We start from the raw sequence: 14,224 nt of genomic DNA, 5'->3' as shown, positions 1-14,224 counted from the left end.
ATTCGCTGTCAGAGCTTGGTTCTTTCATTTCCAGGAGCTCAGACTGAACATCAATGCTAAAATGCAGATGTCAGCGAGCTGGTTCAGTATGACTGACGCTGACGCTGTGGCTGAAAGAGGAGTTTCCAGCATGAAAACAAGCAGAAACAGTATTTATTACGTTACATAATCAAAGCATCAGCTCCTCCACATGTGAAGACGTCACGAAGGAGCGTTTTGTTCTTGTTTAGATGATGAAGGACACTTTGAACTTTTACTATGAGAATACATGAATTTAATGTTCAGCTGTCATGACGTACATGAGGGTCAAAGGTTCACAGAAGCCTGACGAATGAACTGAGCTCACCTGAACGAAGCTACACCTGCTCCCTTACTTCATCCTCTTCAGTGAACGACCGACACTGTGCATGGCTTCACTTCCTCATCGTCATCCCACCATGTCTGAGGAAGCTGCAGCTCCAGGCGACAGGTGCAGCGGGCGCACAGGTACGTGAATCCCTCAAGGACTCTGTGACAGGATGAGTGAAATGTGACGGGCCGAGCGGTATCAAACATGTGACCTGTCATCTCTCTAGCCTGCCTGTAATTACCGGGGCGGCTCAGCGGCGCTCCTCTGTAGCTGTGAGCATCTGGCAGCAGCGATTGTTCAAGTGAGGGGTTCATTATACGCCGTCTGATAGCTGAGTGCAGCGTCTGAGTGAAATCCAATAACACAATCCAATTGCTAAGTAATGTGTTAACAAATTTGCACTTTGAGCATTTTCCTATGGAATCAAACGAGAAACATTTTGTCTGAGCTGTGACAGAAACAAATATGGATCATTCATCAAACGTGTTTTGGCTCAGCGAGCGTCCTTGAGCGCCGGACTCGCTCGCCCTCTCTATAAGTCAGTCTGGGCGAGACCATCAAAGGAAATCTAAATGAAAGAATGACCTGTCCTGTTTTTGTAGTGTTATGGAGGCTCATTTGTCATTCCCTCCAAGGTCGTTTTTACATCTGCGGCTGCAACGTTTGATGTAAGCATCCTGTGAGAGGTGACAGGAGGAGGCGGCGTGAAGTGAGACGTCACGAGGCCTCGTTTGGTCGTTTGGTTTTGAGCCTGCCCCCTCCTCTCTGCTGGATGCTGATGTCCTCTGCTCTCCAGAGGTCAATCCTGAGGAAGTGTAACAGCGGCAAAGACAACAGGTCAGAAGGTGTCAGCAGGTATCAGAGGTGTTCTTCAATTACTGTCATCACAGCGAGAGCGGCGTGTTGTTGTTGGGTTTAGCTTAAAGCTGCAGCGCTGGACTGGCCTTTGTCAAACGAGTTCGCAGTGCAGGTTCAGCCCGTCAGCGTCACGTAAATCCCGTGTTGGCGTAGCGGTAGTGATGCGTTTTACATCAACTATTGGTTTGCCAGAGCTGAACAGGGGAGAACCAGAGCAATGGAATAGCCTCGAGCAGCTAGCAGCATGGCGGAGGCGTTGGCGTGACGGGTGCGTTGACAGTGTTTGTGTAATCATCCTCACTGCCAGAAGGGGGAGACAAAGGTTTCCACAGCAGGTTTCACTGAGCTCAGCCAGACACCGCTGACGCCGGCCAGTGAAGGACGTCCTCAGATGTCCGTCAAGACATCACCAGTCACAGCTCCAGAGGCTTTACACGATGTGTCCTCAGACCTTCTGCTCAGAAGAAAAAACAGGGCGGACCGGCAGGAAGCACATGTGGTGTGTCCAGAGCAGACCAGCAGAGTAAAGTCCCAGTATGGACGATGACAGAGCAGACTGTAGACATGCAGGACGAGAACTGATCCCAGAGGACATGGAGCAGCAGACAGTGGACTCACCAGGACACGATGTCTCCTGTACATGACGTAATGATCACACATAATGAAACCATTGAATAAGTTCAGATGAACACTTTGGGTTGTTTGTGTATTTCTATTTTATTATTATCTTTAGATTTTATCTGCTCCATGTCATCCTTTGACCCTCATCTTGACATCCTGACCTTTAACCTTTACTCAGCATTTCGTCCCTGATGGTCGGCTTGGTTTAACTTCATAACGTCAAAATAAAGAAACTGCTTTGATCAGTGAGGCCTGTAAATGTGTTGCTGGACATCTTTAAAGGTAAAGGATGAACCTGGAGGTCACAAACACCTGACAGGCTCTGGATGGACTCAGTATTGAATCATACATTTAAACCTGCTGATGATGAGGTTGATGTAACTGAGCTTCTTCGTCTCTCACACAGAGAACAATCTTAACACAGCAGAGATCTTCATCACCATCATCGTCTGCAGGTTCACTTCTCTCTGCCTCGAGGACAAATGTCAGACTCTGTTAGACTTTCTATACGCTGCTTTGACTTTTTCTGGAAAGCTGAGCGTTATCAACAGCATGTGGAAAAAGATCACCATCAACACGTGAGCCACCAAACAGAAGAAAGAAGGAACGTGACGTCAGTTCCTGTGCATCAGGAATGTGAAGAGTCCAGATGAGTGACGGCTGTAAAGGAGTGTGTCCTGTCCTGAGAGACAGATGGTAAATCTGTGGGAAGCTGAGCAGATGCAGACACACTTCAGGCCTCCACAAGCCCCAATCATTCAGGTCACACTGTTCTGCAACGACAGAATCATCCTGGCCGGGGGGGTCCTCCCCCCATCGGACAGAATAATCTGAGGATGAGATGTTCAGGTTTGGTTCTGACGTCCAGCAGCCCCCCCCCCCCCCACCCCCCCCCCCACCCCCCCCACCCTCCCAAAGGTGTCACAGTAAAGAGAAAAAACGTAAAGATACACAAAGAAAATGTCATGTTGAGGTTTTTCCACACACACACACACACACACACACACACACACACACACACACACACACACACACACACACACACACACACACACACACACACCTCGGTCGTCACTTCCTCTGGGTGTTTTCTAATGAATCACATCAGTCATTCAGACTTTGACTGGACCTGCTTTCAGCCTCAGCAGCAGAGTGTGAAGAGCTCGGCCGCATTCCAACACTGTTCAGACGCACCCTTCACTGCCGCTTCAGTTATTTATGACGTGTCTTCTTGTATCTGAGTCAAAGCTGAAATCAATCCTCAGTAAATCTCGCGATCAGCTGCTGTTTGTCGAAACCCTTCTGTGTTTTGCTGACATTGATTTTATTTCCTGGCTGTGTGTGTGTGTGTGTGTGTGTGTGTGTGTGTGTGTGTGTGTGTGTGTGTGTGTGTGTGTGTGTAAAATCACATAAAACTCTTCTTTTCTTCCTTCTGATCACATTAAAACAACATGTTGAGGAAGGCCATAAAACACTGAGCTGATCTGAAAACGTCGATATTTCACCAACAGGAACATTTCTTCCCTCTGATTGGAGCGTTTTCTGATGTTTTCACTCAGACAGATGAAAGAACATCTCAGAGATCTGATAAACATCTGATGAACAAAGTCAGTCACGAGCTCAAAATCACGTCAAAATCAAGAAACTGACGAAGTGTTGCGGTAAAACTGATTTCAGAGCAGTTAGAGAAAACACGACGCAGCTCAGCTCCTCTGAGTGCCGTCCGTGGTGAGAGGAGCTGTCCAGGATTCAGAAGGAAAACCGGGTTTTCACCGTTCGTGCGCTTTGTTTTGGCATCGAGACGCTGATCATTACAAGAACGCGCGTGGGTGGAGTGTGCGCGTGTGGCTGCGTGTCTGTGCGCGTGTGCGTGACAGAGGGCTGGAGAGAGAGAGAGAGAGAGAGAGAGAGAGAGAGAGAGAGAGCCCGCGCTCCTGCTCTCGGTTTTCGCAGGAACGCTCAGACACTTTTGGGCTTGTTGTCGCGCGCAGCCTGAGCCTCCAGCCGCCGTGGACCCGGGCCGGGCAGGGATGAGGAGCCTGGCACGCACGGCTCGGCTCTCACAGACTTCTTTGACGCCCTCTCCTCTCCGTCCTCGCACCTGGTTTGCAGGCTTCAGCCCTGCCTCGTATTTCTCCGCAGGTGCGACCGCATCCAGTCTCAGCGTCTCTCAGTGTGAAGTATGACATGAACGCGGGTGATTGTCTGTGCGCGGACGCTTAGCAGGAGAGCCTGTTGGAGTTTGTCGCTGGCCTCTGTGAGCATCGGCCGATGGTGTGTTCCTCTCTCTGTTTCTTGCTCTCAAAGCTCGGGATGGCTGTTCAAGCAACAAGCGACCGCGGCGGAGTGCAGCGGCGGCAGCAGCTCCGCGCGCTCTCCTCACGGATAACGCGCTGGTGAATCCGCGGCTGAGCTCGGTTTGGATGTGTGTGTCCGTGTGTGTGTGTGTCACCTGCGGGATTACAGTAGTCTGGAAACCTAAGCCTGCCCCCTCCTCTCTGCTGGATCGAGGACAGGAATGAACTCGGCTGTTGGATTGGTGAAAGTATCTTAAAAGTGGCTCGCAGCTCGCAGCGGGTCTACATTTTTCCAGTCGTGGTCTGTGGCAGAGCCGCGTTCATTTAACTGTTTGTGGGACAATCCGGATCAGATCATGGGCAGGCAGCCTGACCATGCCCCCCCGCTAAAACCGGGCTTTACATTCCGGGTGCTGTGGATGCTCCAGGCTTTCCTGGACCTGGCCGGCTCCCAGGAGATTTACGCGCCGCACTCGATCCGGGTGGAGGGCGACGTGACGCTGGGGGGGCTCTTCCCCGTCCACGCCAGGGGGGTCCCGGGGATACCGTGCGGGGACATCAAGAAGGAAAACGGCATCCACCGGCTGGAGGCGATGATGTACGCCCTGGACCAGATCAACGGCGACGACGAGCTGCTGCCGAACGTCACCCTGGGCGCCCGCGTCCTGGACACCTGCTCGCGGGACACGTACGCGCTGGAACAGTCGCTGACTTTCGTGCAGGCGCTCATCCAGAAGGACACGTCGGACGTGAGGTGCACCAACGGGGAGCCGCCGGTCTTCGTCAAGCCCGAGAAAGTTGTCGGGGTCATCGGAGCGTCGGCCAGCTCGGTGTCCATCATGGTGGCCAACATCCTGCGGCTGTTTCAGGTAGGAGCTGAGAGTGTCCGTCCCCTGTCCCGCTCTGAGGACATGTTCACCTGCGTTATCATGAACATCAGCTACATGCTGCTTATGTAACCCCGCGGTTCACACGAGCCACTTCCAGCTGCACACACTCAGTCAGGCCTGTTCTGCTCGCGCTCTCCAACACTTCCCCTCACCCAGATCCAATTTGCAATGGATTCCTGTACAAACTACCCCCCCCCCCCACCCCCCCCCGACTGCCTGTGGTGTGAGCTGGTCTGAAGGAAACCCCTCTGCAGGCGTGGTGCAGGTACACTCCAACAACAGCTGCTGCTGTGTGTGTGTGTGTGTGGGGGGGGGGGGGGGGGGGGGGGTTGATCAGAAAATGTTCATGTTGTGTTCAAGAAGCTCGGAGAGAAGCGTCTCATCAGGATCAATACGTTCATCAAAGACGCTGCGTGTGTTTCTGCTTTGGCTCTGTCTCACTTTCATGTTCATCACTTACCGTCAGCTGTTCATTCATTGGTGAACTGAACGAAAACATTGGTTATTAATCGAGTTGTGGACGCTCATGTTGCATCTTAACTGCACATTCTGTCCACTGAGTGACTGGTGTGTGTTGGTTGTATTTACTGTGGAAACGACGTGTTTGTGGCCTCTTCATCCTGAAACAACAGATTTTAATCTGAGTGAAAAAGGAGAAGAAGTGAAATACAGCAGTTCACAGTCCTGAAGGGTCCTGCTCTCAGACCTGAACCAGGTTTAGATCAGATCAGGATGAAATGGAGCGCACAGTAAGAATTAGAGACAATGTGAGAGAGACATGTCCAGAAAGACACACAGTGAGTGGACGAGAGACCTGAAGTGAAGACGTGGAGAGCGAGAGGAGGGTGGTGCTGAAGAACAGCTCCTCTCAGAAGCTTCCTTTGATTCATTAGGATCTTCATCTCAGTTAAAGACGTCAAACGAGCGTCTCTTTCGCTCTCTGATCCTCTCCTCGTTTCTTATCCGAGCTCATTACATTAAAGCTTTCAATCGTGACTGAACACCGAATCTCTTTTGAAGTGAAAGATAACGTGTTCACTCGCTTTATTACACCTTCAGCTGCTCTGATTGGACAGTTTTAGCTCTTCTACAAACCAACATCAGCTGAGAGCGCTAGCTGCCGAGCTAACGCTAAGCTAACGCTAAGCCGTGTGACAGAGGGGTCGTGCAGGTCGTGCGTCAGGTTCAGATGTTTCCTGTCTTAAAAACAGCGCTAACGTCCTTTGTTTCAGGCTCCTGCTCCACGTCGCCCCCTTCAGGACGTGTTGGTCCATCCCGATTTTGCTTTAGATCAAAAACTTTGACGTCCACCAAATGAAGTCCAGGAAGCGTCCCTCCGTCTTTCAGCCGCTGCAGATATTTCTGGTTTCTTTGTGAGCCACAGCTTAGTAACTTTTGTAAGCTTTTCAGAGCTTTGGCTTTGGGGCCGGCTAACTCTCAGCAGCTGAAAGCTGATTTTGAAAAGCATTTAATGGTCAGGATGTTTTTAATAACAGACTTTGAAAGGCTGCTTCTCACCCAGTTTCTTCTGTCCCACTTTTCCACACAGCATGAGGACGCTGCCTCGTCTTTGTGGTTGACGACCAATAAAAAACGTTGAACTGTGACCCGGGGTCAATGAAAATAAACAAAAACTGAGGTCTTCTCCACAAATCAAAGGCATGAATGGAGTGAATCACGACGTCCTCATTAAAGCTGGTGGACAGTCTGTCTCTGTCTTCATTCGTGTGAGTCTTCATCACTCATGTTCCAGATCTCTGGAGGTTCTGCTCGGATGCTGCTTGGATGAGCCGGGGGGGTCATGATTGTCCCCTGTGATACAGAAGTCATCTGTCCACAGCTGTTTTCGCTTCATTACACCCCTGACGTCACTAAATGGCCTAGTTGGCACCGGAGTCACACCACAAACACATTAAGGCTCTGGTCTCTGGAGCGCTGCCCCCGGTGGCTCGGGGTCAGGTCAGGGTGGGCTGGCAGTGAACGAGGGTGTGTTCTGCTCTGTTTCTCCTCTCATTAGCAAACATTCACACTTTGAGTTTCGTGTCCAGAAACAGCAAACGGCATCGTGTGATATCATCACACAGAAAAACCTCAGAGCAAACGAGCTTTGAGCGGATGAGACCTGATGGAGTGAATGAAGCTGATGAGACGAGCAGCTGCTCTGAGCCTTCATCCATTCATGCCTTCATACACGATCTGATGAGGTTAGTTCGTTATTTCCTCAATCGACTGTTTGAAACTTCTAAAAGTGGTGAAAATCACCTGAAGCCCACAGTGATGCCTTCAGGCGTCTTGCTTTGTCTGAATGACAGAGATTTCATCGAGACTAAGAAACGCCAGCGAGCGTTGAAAAGTCTCAAAAAATGAACTGATCAGTGATTGGTGTGATCGGTGATCAGTGATTGGTGATCAGTGATCGATGTGGACATGTGATCAGTGTGATCGTCATCTGTGTGATCAGTGATCGATGTGATCAGTGTGATTGTGATCAGTGTGATCGGTGATAATCACATTCTGATTCTGATAATTGATGGATCGTTGGCTGATTTCAGCCGCTCACATTTACTGAATATGTCTGATTTAAAATCGTCACTGTGGGAAGAGTGTTTTTAAAACCTTCTGACATTTTATTGACAAAACAGTTAATTGATTAATGGAGGGTGAAAATTAATGTTAGCAGCAGTAAAGCAGCTCACCTGTGCTCCTCACCTGTCTCTCAGTGTCGCTGCCTCAGGTTTCCTCCCATCGAGTCGTCCTTCTCTTTCTCTCTCTCTCTCTCTCTCTTTCTCTCTCTCTCTCTCTCTCTTTCTCTCTCTCTCTCTCTCTCTTTCTCTCTCTCTCTCTCTCTCTGTCTCTCTGTCTCTCTCTGTCTCTCTCTCTCTCTCTCTCTCTCTCTCTCTCTCTCTCTCTCTCTGTCTCTGTGTCTCTCTCTGTCTCTCTGTCTCTCTCTCTCTCTCTCTGTCTCTGTGTCTCTCTCTGTCTCTGTCTCTCTGTCTCTCTCTCTCTCTCTCTGTCTCTGTGTCTCTCTCTGTCTCTGTCTCTCTGTCTCTCTCTCTCTCTCTGTCTCTCTCTCTCTGTCTCTCTGTCTCTCCCCCTCTCTCTGTCTCTCTCTCTCTCTCTGTCTCTCTCTCTCTCTCTCTCTGTCTCTCTCTCTCTCTCTCTCTCTCTGTCTCTCTCTCTGTCTCTCTCTCCCCCTCTCTCTCCTCCTCTTTCCTTCCACCTGTGCTTCGTTAGGTGCACGTTGACGAGAGGATGGCGGGTCGTTAACTTCCCCCTGTCTGCACATTATGGGATGCGCTCCCTTTGTTAGCTGTAAATTTGAGGGAGCGTGAGGGCGAAAAGAAAACTGAACTTCTCTCTTAGAAAAACAAGTTTGGCTGCAGCTTTCATGAGCGCTGCTGCTGTTTTTAATTGGGGGGGTGGGTGTTTCCGCTCGCCTCCCATGTGTGCAGATAATTAGGCTGGTAGGTGGGCCCGGTGGGCTCTGCTTTGTGTTGTACGTCGGCGGTGCTGCTGGTAATGGCAGTTAATGGCCGGCATGTAAGCTCCAGCCCATTAGCTCCACACACTGTTATGACTCCATATGTGACCATATTAATGCGAACGGGAGCTTCAGAAAACACATGTAGCTCAGCTCCGCTTCCTCCACGCAGCCGGAAAGGGACTTGGTTTGTTGATTCTCGTACGTTACGAGACCCCCACATGTCACATGATCAGAAAATTAATTAATTAAAGATGAAGAGCGAACCAAAGCAGGACTTCCTTTACAGCGCAGGTACAATGAGCTGTTTGAAGGCTGAAGACAAGCTGAGGACACGAGTGTGTCAGGAGCTTGGTGACACTCGTCCAGAGTTGGACATGTAGTGTTTGGCCATCAGGGGCACAGGTGAGGCTGATCAGCTGAGGATCAGCTGATCTGAATCAAGCGCAGCTACGCGAGATGACGACGAGCTGCTTGAACGCATCAGAGCACCTGAACGCCACACGCTGCTCGGCGCTGCTGAGCTCCTGGTGGGCAGGTCACAGTTATTCAAACTGGTTTCCAGCTGTTCTTCGTCATGTTTGATGATTTATCCTTTAAACTGCAGACTGAAAATAACTGCAGATTAATCAATAATGAAAACTTTTGTTAGCTTCACCCTTAAAACAGAAGATAGAAACACACACGTTTTCATCATGGATGGAAAACAGCGGATTCACCTTTTCTCTTTAATGCTTGAATTCCTGATCCGACTTTACATATATACAGTGTGTGTGTGTGTGTGTGTGTGGGGGGGGGGGGGGGGTGTACTTTGAAGTGTTTTGTGCAGTGTGACAGACAGACAGACAGACAGACAGACAGACAGACAGACAGACAGACAGACAGACAGACAGACAGGTGGACAGACAGACAGACAGACAGACAGACAGACAGACAGACAGACAGACAGATGGACGGACAGGTGGACGGACAGACAGACAGACAGGTGGACAGACAGACAGACAGACAGACAGACAGACAGACAGACAGACAGACAGACAGATGGACGGACAGGTGGACGGACAGACAGACAGACAGACAGACAGACAGACAGACAGACAGACAGACAGACAGACAGACAGACAGACAGATGGACGGACAGGTGGACGGACAGACAGACAGACAGACAGACAGACAGACAGACAGACAGACAGACAGACAGACAGACAGACAGACAGACAGACAGACAGGTGGACGTGTGCTGCACGTTGTTAGATTAACTTTCATGTTCTGCTTTTAGAAAAGCAAACAAAATAAATGCTAATGTTGAATTTCTACTAAAATCACAGCACTCACACTGAGGCGTCGTGATGGTCTGAACCAGGAGATCAGCACGTCGTCCCGGCCTGTGTTTCCATCTGTATGTGAGGAAATGTGAGTTTATTTCATCTGAACGAGTCTTAAAACTGAGTGTGAGAGACTGTTTCAGTCACACTGAACTGGCCTGACGCTGCTGTGAAGTCTGTGAAAACAAACACGGTTCAGTGAAGGTGAAGACTTTACCTGACGAGCGTCTCTCCTCTGTGATTGGATGCAGACTGCAGCAGGTATCAGCTCATCTTCATCCTCTCCTCTGATGTGACACCACCCTGCCTCCTGATGAGGAGACGCTGGCCGGACTTACCGTCCCTCCTCTGGACGGTCGGCCCTGAATGACTCACCCGCTGACTCATGCTGAGTTCACTGACTGTGAGCTTTGCTGGAAGTTACACGTTTACTTTGGCTAAGCCTGAAGTTGCACTCGCAGGAAGTGGGACTGATAACCAGCGTCTCCGTCCAGAGTTTGTGTCCTAGTAGGCTGAAGTATTTAAAGAGCGTGACAGGAAGATCCTCCATTCAGACCAGAACAGATCCTGTTATCCGGCGTGGCCGCTCCCCCAGGCGGGACGGCCGCCCTGTGAGCTCAGAGCGCAGCGGAGACGCTCGCTGCTCGGCTCAGGAAACAGCCAATTATACTGTTTAAAGTGCTAAATATCAGACCTGGCTCAACGCTCATGACATAATTCAGTGTGAAATATCCGACCGGTGGGAACGTCGACATGAATATTGAGAGTTTAGCCTGTTAAAAATGAATCGCTACAAGTTTTGGTGGCTGAGATTTACCTGACAGGCTTAATGGTTTCTGTCAGTGTGTCCCGGTGGGACAGGGTCCCTGCAGGGTGAATCCCTGCTGCTGCTCGCTGTGTGGACTGTCCTCTCAGCGCTCCAGCCTCCTCCATCGAGCCTGTGCAGCACGCCGGGCAGGTGGAGCGACGATAAAGCCGGGGAGCGAGTTTACTGCCTGTCGCGCTGCGTGAGGTGAGACGGTCGAATGTCGATGCCAGGCTGCAGGGTGTGAGTGTGAGGCCGTCACGCTGCACGGCGGTCGGCATTGCATCATCGTCATCATCGTCATCATCGTCATCATCGTCGTCATCATCATCATCGTCGTCATCGTCATCATCATCATCATCGTCATCATCGTCATCGTCATCTGCGACCTCCGTTTACAAACAGTGGAGACTCAGAGTGTCCGATCCAGTCATTCACGAAGGTTTTACGAAGCATTCCTGAGCCGAGCAGTAACATCCTGCAGAGCGACGACCAGGTGCTGCGTCAGGCCACGCCTTCAAACATGTGGTAGCCAATTACAAACAGGCGATAAAAAACAGACTCGTGAGTTTTGTCCAGGGTCAGGAGTTCAGATGAAATGTCTGCTCAAAGGAGCAAAAAATCCAAAATGGCCAAAGCATTTTATAAGTCCAAATGGGCGTGGCCTATTTCAGACAAATGGACGAAAGTAAACCATGTAACTACCGACCACATGGTGGCGCCATTAGTGTTTCGTTATTGTTACGCATTTCCAGATGAGACACCATATGGACATGTCCATGAAGTACGCCGCCATGTTTTCACCTTTTGAGACTGAGCGTCGTTCTGATGTTTCAGAAATGTACAAATAAGGAACAAGCTGTGCTGAAAAGAGGAGAAGAAGAAGGAAAGGTGTTATTTCAGATCATGACGTCAGGTAGGAGTTATTGACATGTCCAGTCTGAAACAGGAAACCATGAAAGTGCTGCTTCTGTAGGAGACACTCAGTGAGACGTTTGACTCGTTTGACGATCTGAGACAGCTCAAACTGTGAGGACGCCTGAAATGATTTGTCCCACGTGAACCTCGTCCATCCGACTCTCTGGAGCGGCTTCGTGAGGACAAAGCGTCTCTCTCGGCGGCGCTGACGGTGAGTAAAGGCTCGGCCTCTTTCTGGGCCTCTACGCTTTATTTTTGGACACCACACCGACTCATAACTCTTGGACGCGCTTTTCTTCTGACCTACATTCATTGAAGTGCCACAACAAGAGTGCCGACTCAGTGAAAGTGCACTTGTGGCTGCAGATGAACCGCCGTGTGTCTGTCCTTTGTTAGCGTGCAGACACTTCCAGGTCGGAGAGGAGCTGCAGGAAAAAGGTAGAGCTGGACTCAGAGAGGCAGTCGGTAAAATGTTTCAGGTTGTGATGCATTTCAAAAGCATTTGGGCAGCTGTGATTGGCCAGAAAGCACAGCTGCTGTCATCTCTTGTATAGAGATGTCATTAATACATATGAAGGAGTTAGTTTCCAGAAGGCTGCAGAATCTGTTTGTGTGAGGCTCGACGACACGTTTCATTATTGTTATTCCACACATCACAACGTGTGAATGATGATATAATGAAGTCACCGCAGGTCTGTGCAGCACGTCGTACATCATCCAATGACATCGGCCGGCTCCTCCTCCATCATAAGTGCAGAGAGGCTGTTCTTCAGTCTCACTGGAGAAACAGATTAAAGAAGGGAGCGTCTGCAGGGCCGAAAGGCACCGACTGCAGCGTCTCAGTAAGGACTTAAAAGGCTTTAAAGACAAAACACGTCTCACTCACAAGTGCCTGAGATCTTCTGTCTTTCTGCGTCAGGAGACGACCTCTGAACTTTCTAACAGCATGTATGAGGTGACAGCTGGAGAACACAGAGGAGCTAAAGCAGCTAAAGAGCCAGACCAGACCAGACCAGACCAGACCAGACCAGATCAGACCAGACCAGACCAGACCAGACCAGACCAGACCAGATCAGATCAGACCAGACCAGACCAGACCAGACCAGACCAGATCAGACCAGACCAGACCAGACCAGACCAGACCAGATCAGACCAGACCAGACCAGACCAGACCAGATCAGATCAGACCAGACCAGACCAGACCAGACCAGACCAGATCAGATCAGACCAGACCAGACCAGACCAGACCAGATCAGATCAGACCAGACCAGACCAGACCAGACCAGACCAGACCAGATCAGATCAGATCAGACCAGACCAGATCCGATCAGACCAGATCAGACCAGACCAGACCAGACCAGACCAGATCAGATCAGATCAGATCAGACCAGACCAGACCAGACCAGACCAGACCAGACCAGGAGGTGGTGGAGATCAAAAACGAGCTCAAAAAGAGGGAAAGCTGGACGAGTCTGAGCTGTCGAGTTTCTCATTTCTGCAATTTGTTTTCTCATCAGTGAACATTTGGATGGATGTTTACACCTGCGCTCAGGTGATGTCACCTGGCCGTGGAGGCTTCCAGCTCTAATGAAACACCGCGGTCGAATGACGAGCGACTGTTTGCGAACACGTTCATCATCAGCTAAAAGAAACTAAATGAGCCTAAACATATTGATCACTGTCAGTTGGTCCATGCTGCCACTTTAATGTGATTAATGACCTCGTTAGGACTCTCTGCTGAAGCAGTGTGATCTAATAACAGCTCGCTGGCTCGCTGGCTCGCTGGCTCGCTGGCTCGCTGGCTCGCTGGCTCGCTGGCTCGCTGGCTCCTGCGCCTCCATCACACTTCTCACCTCTGTGATGATTCTTCTGTATGATGCTGAAAGCTTGAATCTAGCTGGTGGGCTCCTTCCTCCCAGGTCTTCGTCTCCTTGTTTTCTCCCTCCTCTCTTCCCATTTCAGCCCCCTCGCCGCCTCCTCTCAAAGCTGCATCTCGCACATCCTGTTAATCCAGCACCCAGGAGAGGGCGGCCCCCCCTCAGCCCCCCCTCAGCCGGCGCTCCACCATAGCTGTGGTGGTCTCCGTCCTCCCTCTGAGACACCTCACAGGCCCGTCCCCTGTGGCTCTGGACTCCATCCAGACTCCTGTGACCTGGTTCAGATCAGAAGGCTTCGTTTCAGCGTGTTGATGGTGGTTTCACCTCAGTGCAGCTCAGATCTGTTAACTCAGAGGATCTGAAGCGTTTTCCATCCTTAAATCTTAAACTGAGAAAATGAATTGACAGAAGAGACTTCTTTAAACGCACGTTCGATACTTGTTTCTGTCTTTCTTCCTCAGACTTATCGGACATTTGGAGAACTGATTATTTGTACAAAGACGACTTCAGAGCCTCGTCCATAACTGGGCTTTCTGATCAGAGTTCTGACCTGATGATGGCGCTAGAGATAAGATAAGATAAGATAAGATAAGATAAGATAAGATAAGATAAGATAAGATAAGATAAGATAAGATAAGATTTTATTGATCCCACACTGGGGAAATTAAGTTGTTACAGCCAGCAGGTGTTAAGAAAGGGAGCGTGAAGGGCTGAGACATTTCACTCAGAACTCCTGACGTCCTCCTCATGGTGGCGCTAGAGCAGAAGCCAGCGGATCACCGGAGTCAGCGGGCGCCTCGAGT

At 50.2% G+C, this 14,224-nt stretch overlaps 1 protein-coding gene across 1 annotated transcript in view; it reads left to right on the top strand.

Annotated features, from left to right (window-relative positions):
- The first annotated feature begins 3,789 nt into the window (after positions 1-3,789).
- Positions 3,790-14,224, top strand: part of grm7 (glutamate metabotropic receptor 7) — a 132,434-nt gene continuing 121,999 nt past the window's right edge. Inside the window, exon 1 of the mRNA XM_070993348.1 lies at positions 3,790-4,994. Coding sequence (XP_070849449.1) covers positions 4,482-4,994 — 513 coding nt within the window. The 5' untranslated portion in view covers positions 3,790-4,481. The remainder of the gene's footprint in view (positions 4,995-14,224) is intronic.

Source organism: Chaetodon trifascialis, chromosome 3, assembly GCF_039877785.1.
Source record: "Chaetodon trifascialis isolate fChaTrf1 chromosome 3, fChaTrf1.hap1, whole genome shotgun sequence".
Classification (NCBI taxonomy): Eukaryota; Metazoa; Chordata; class Actinopteri; order Chaetodontiformes; family Chaetodontidae; genus Chaetodon; species Chaetodon trifascialis.
The sequence above is the reverse complement of the archived record's forward strand: the minus strand, read 5'-3'. Positions and strand labels throughout refer to the sequence as shown.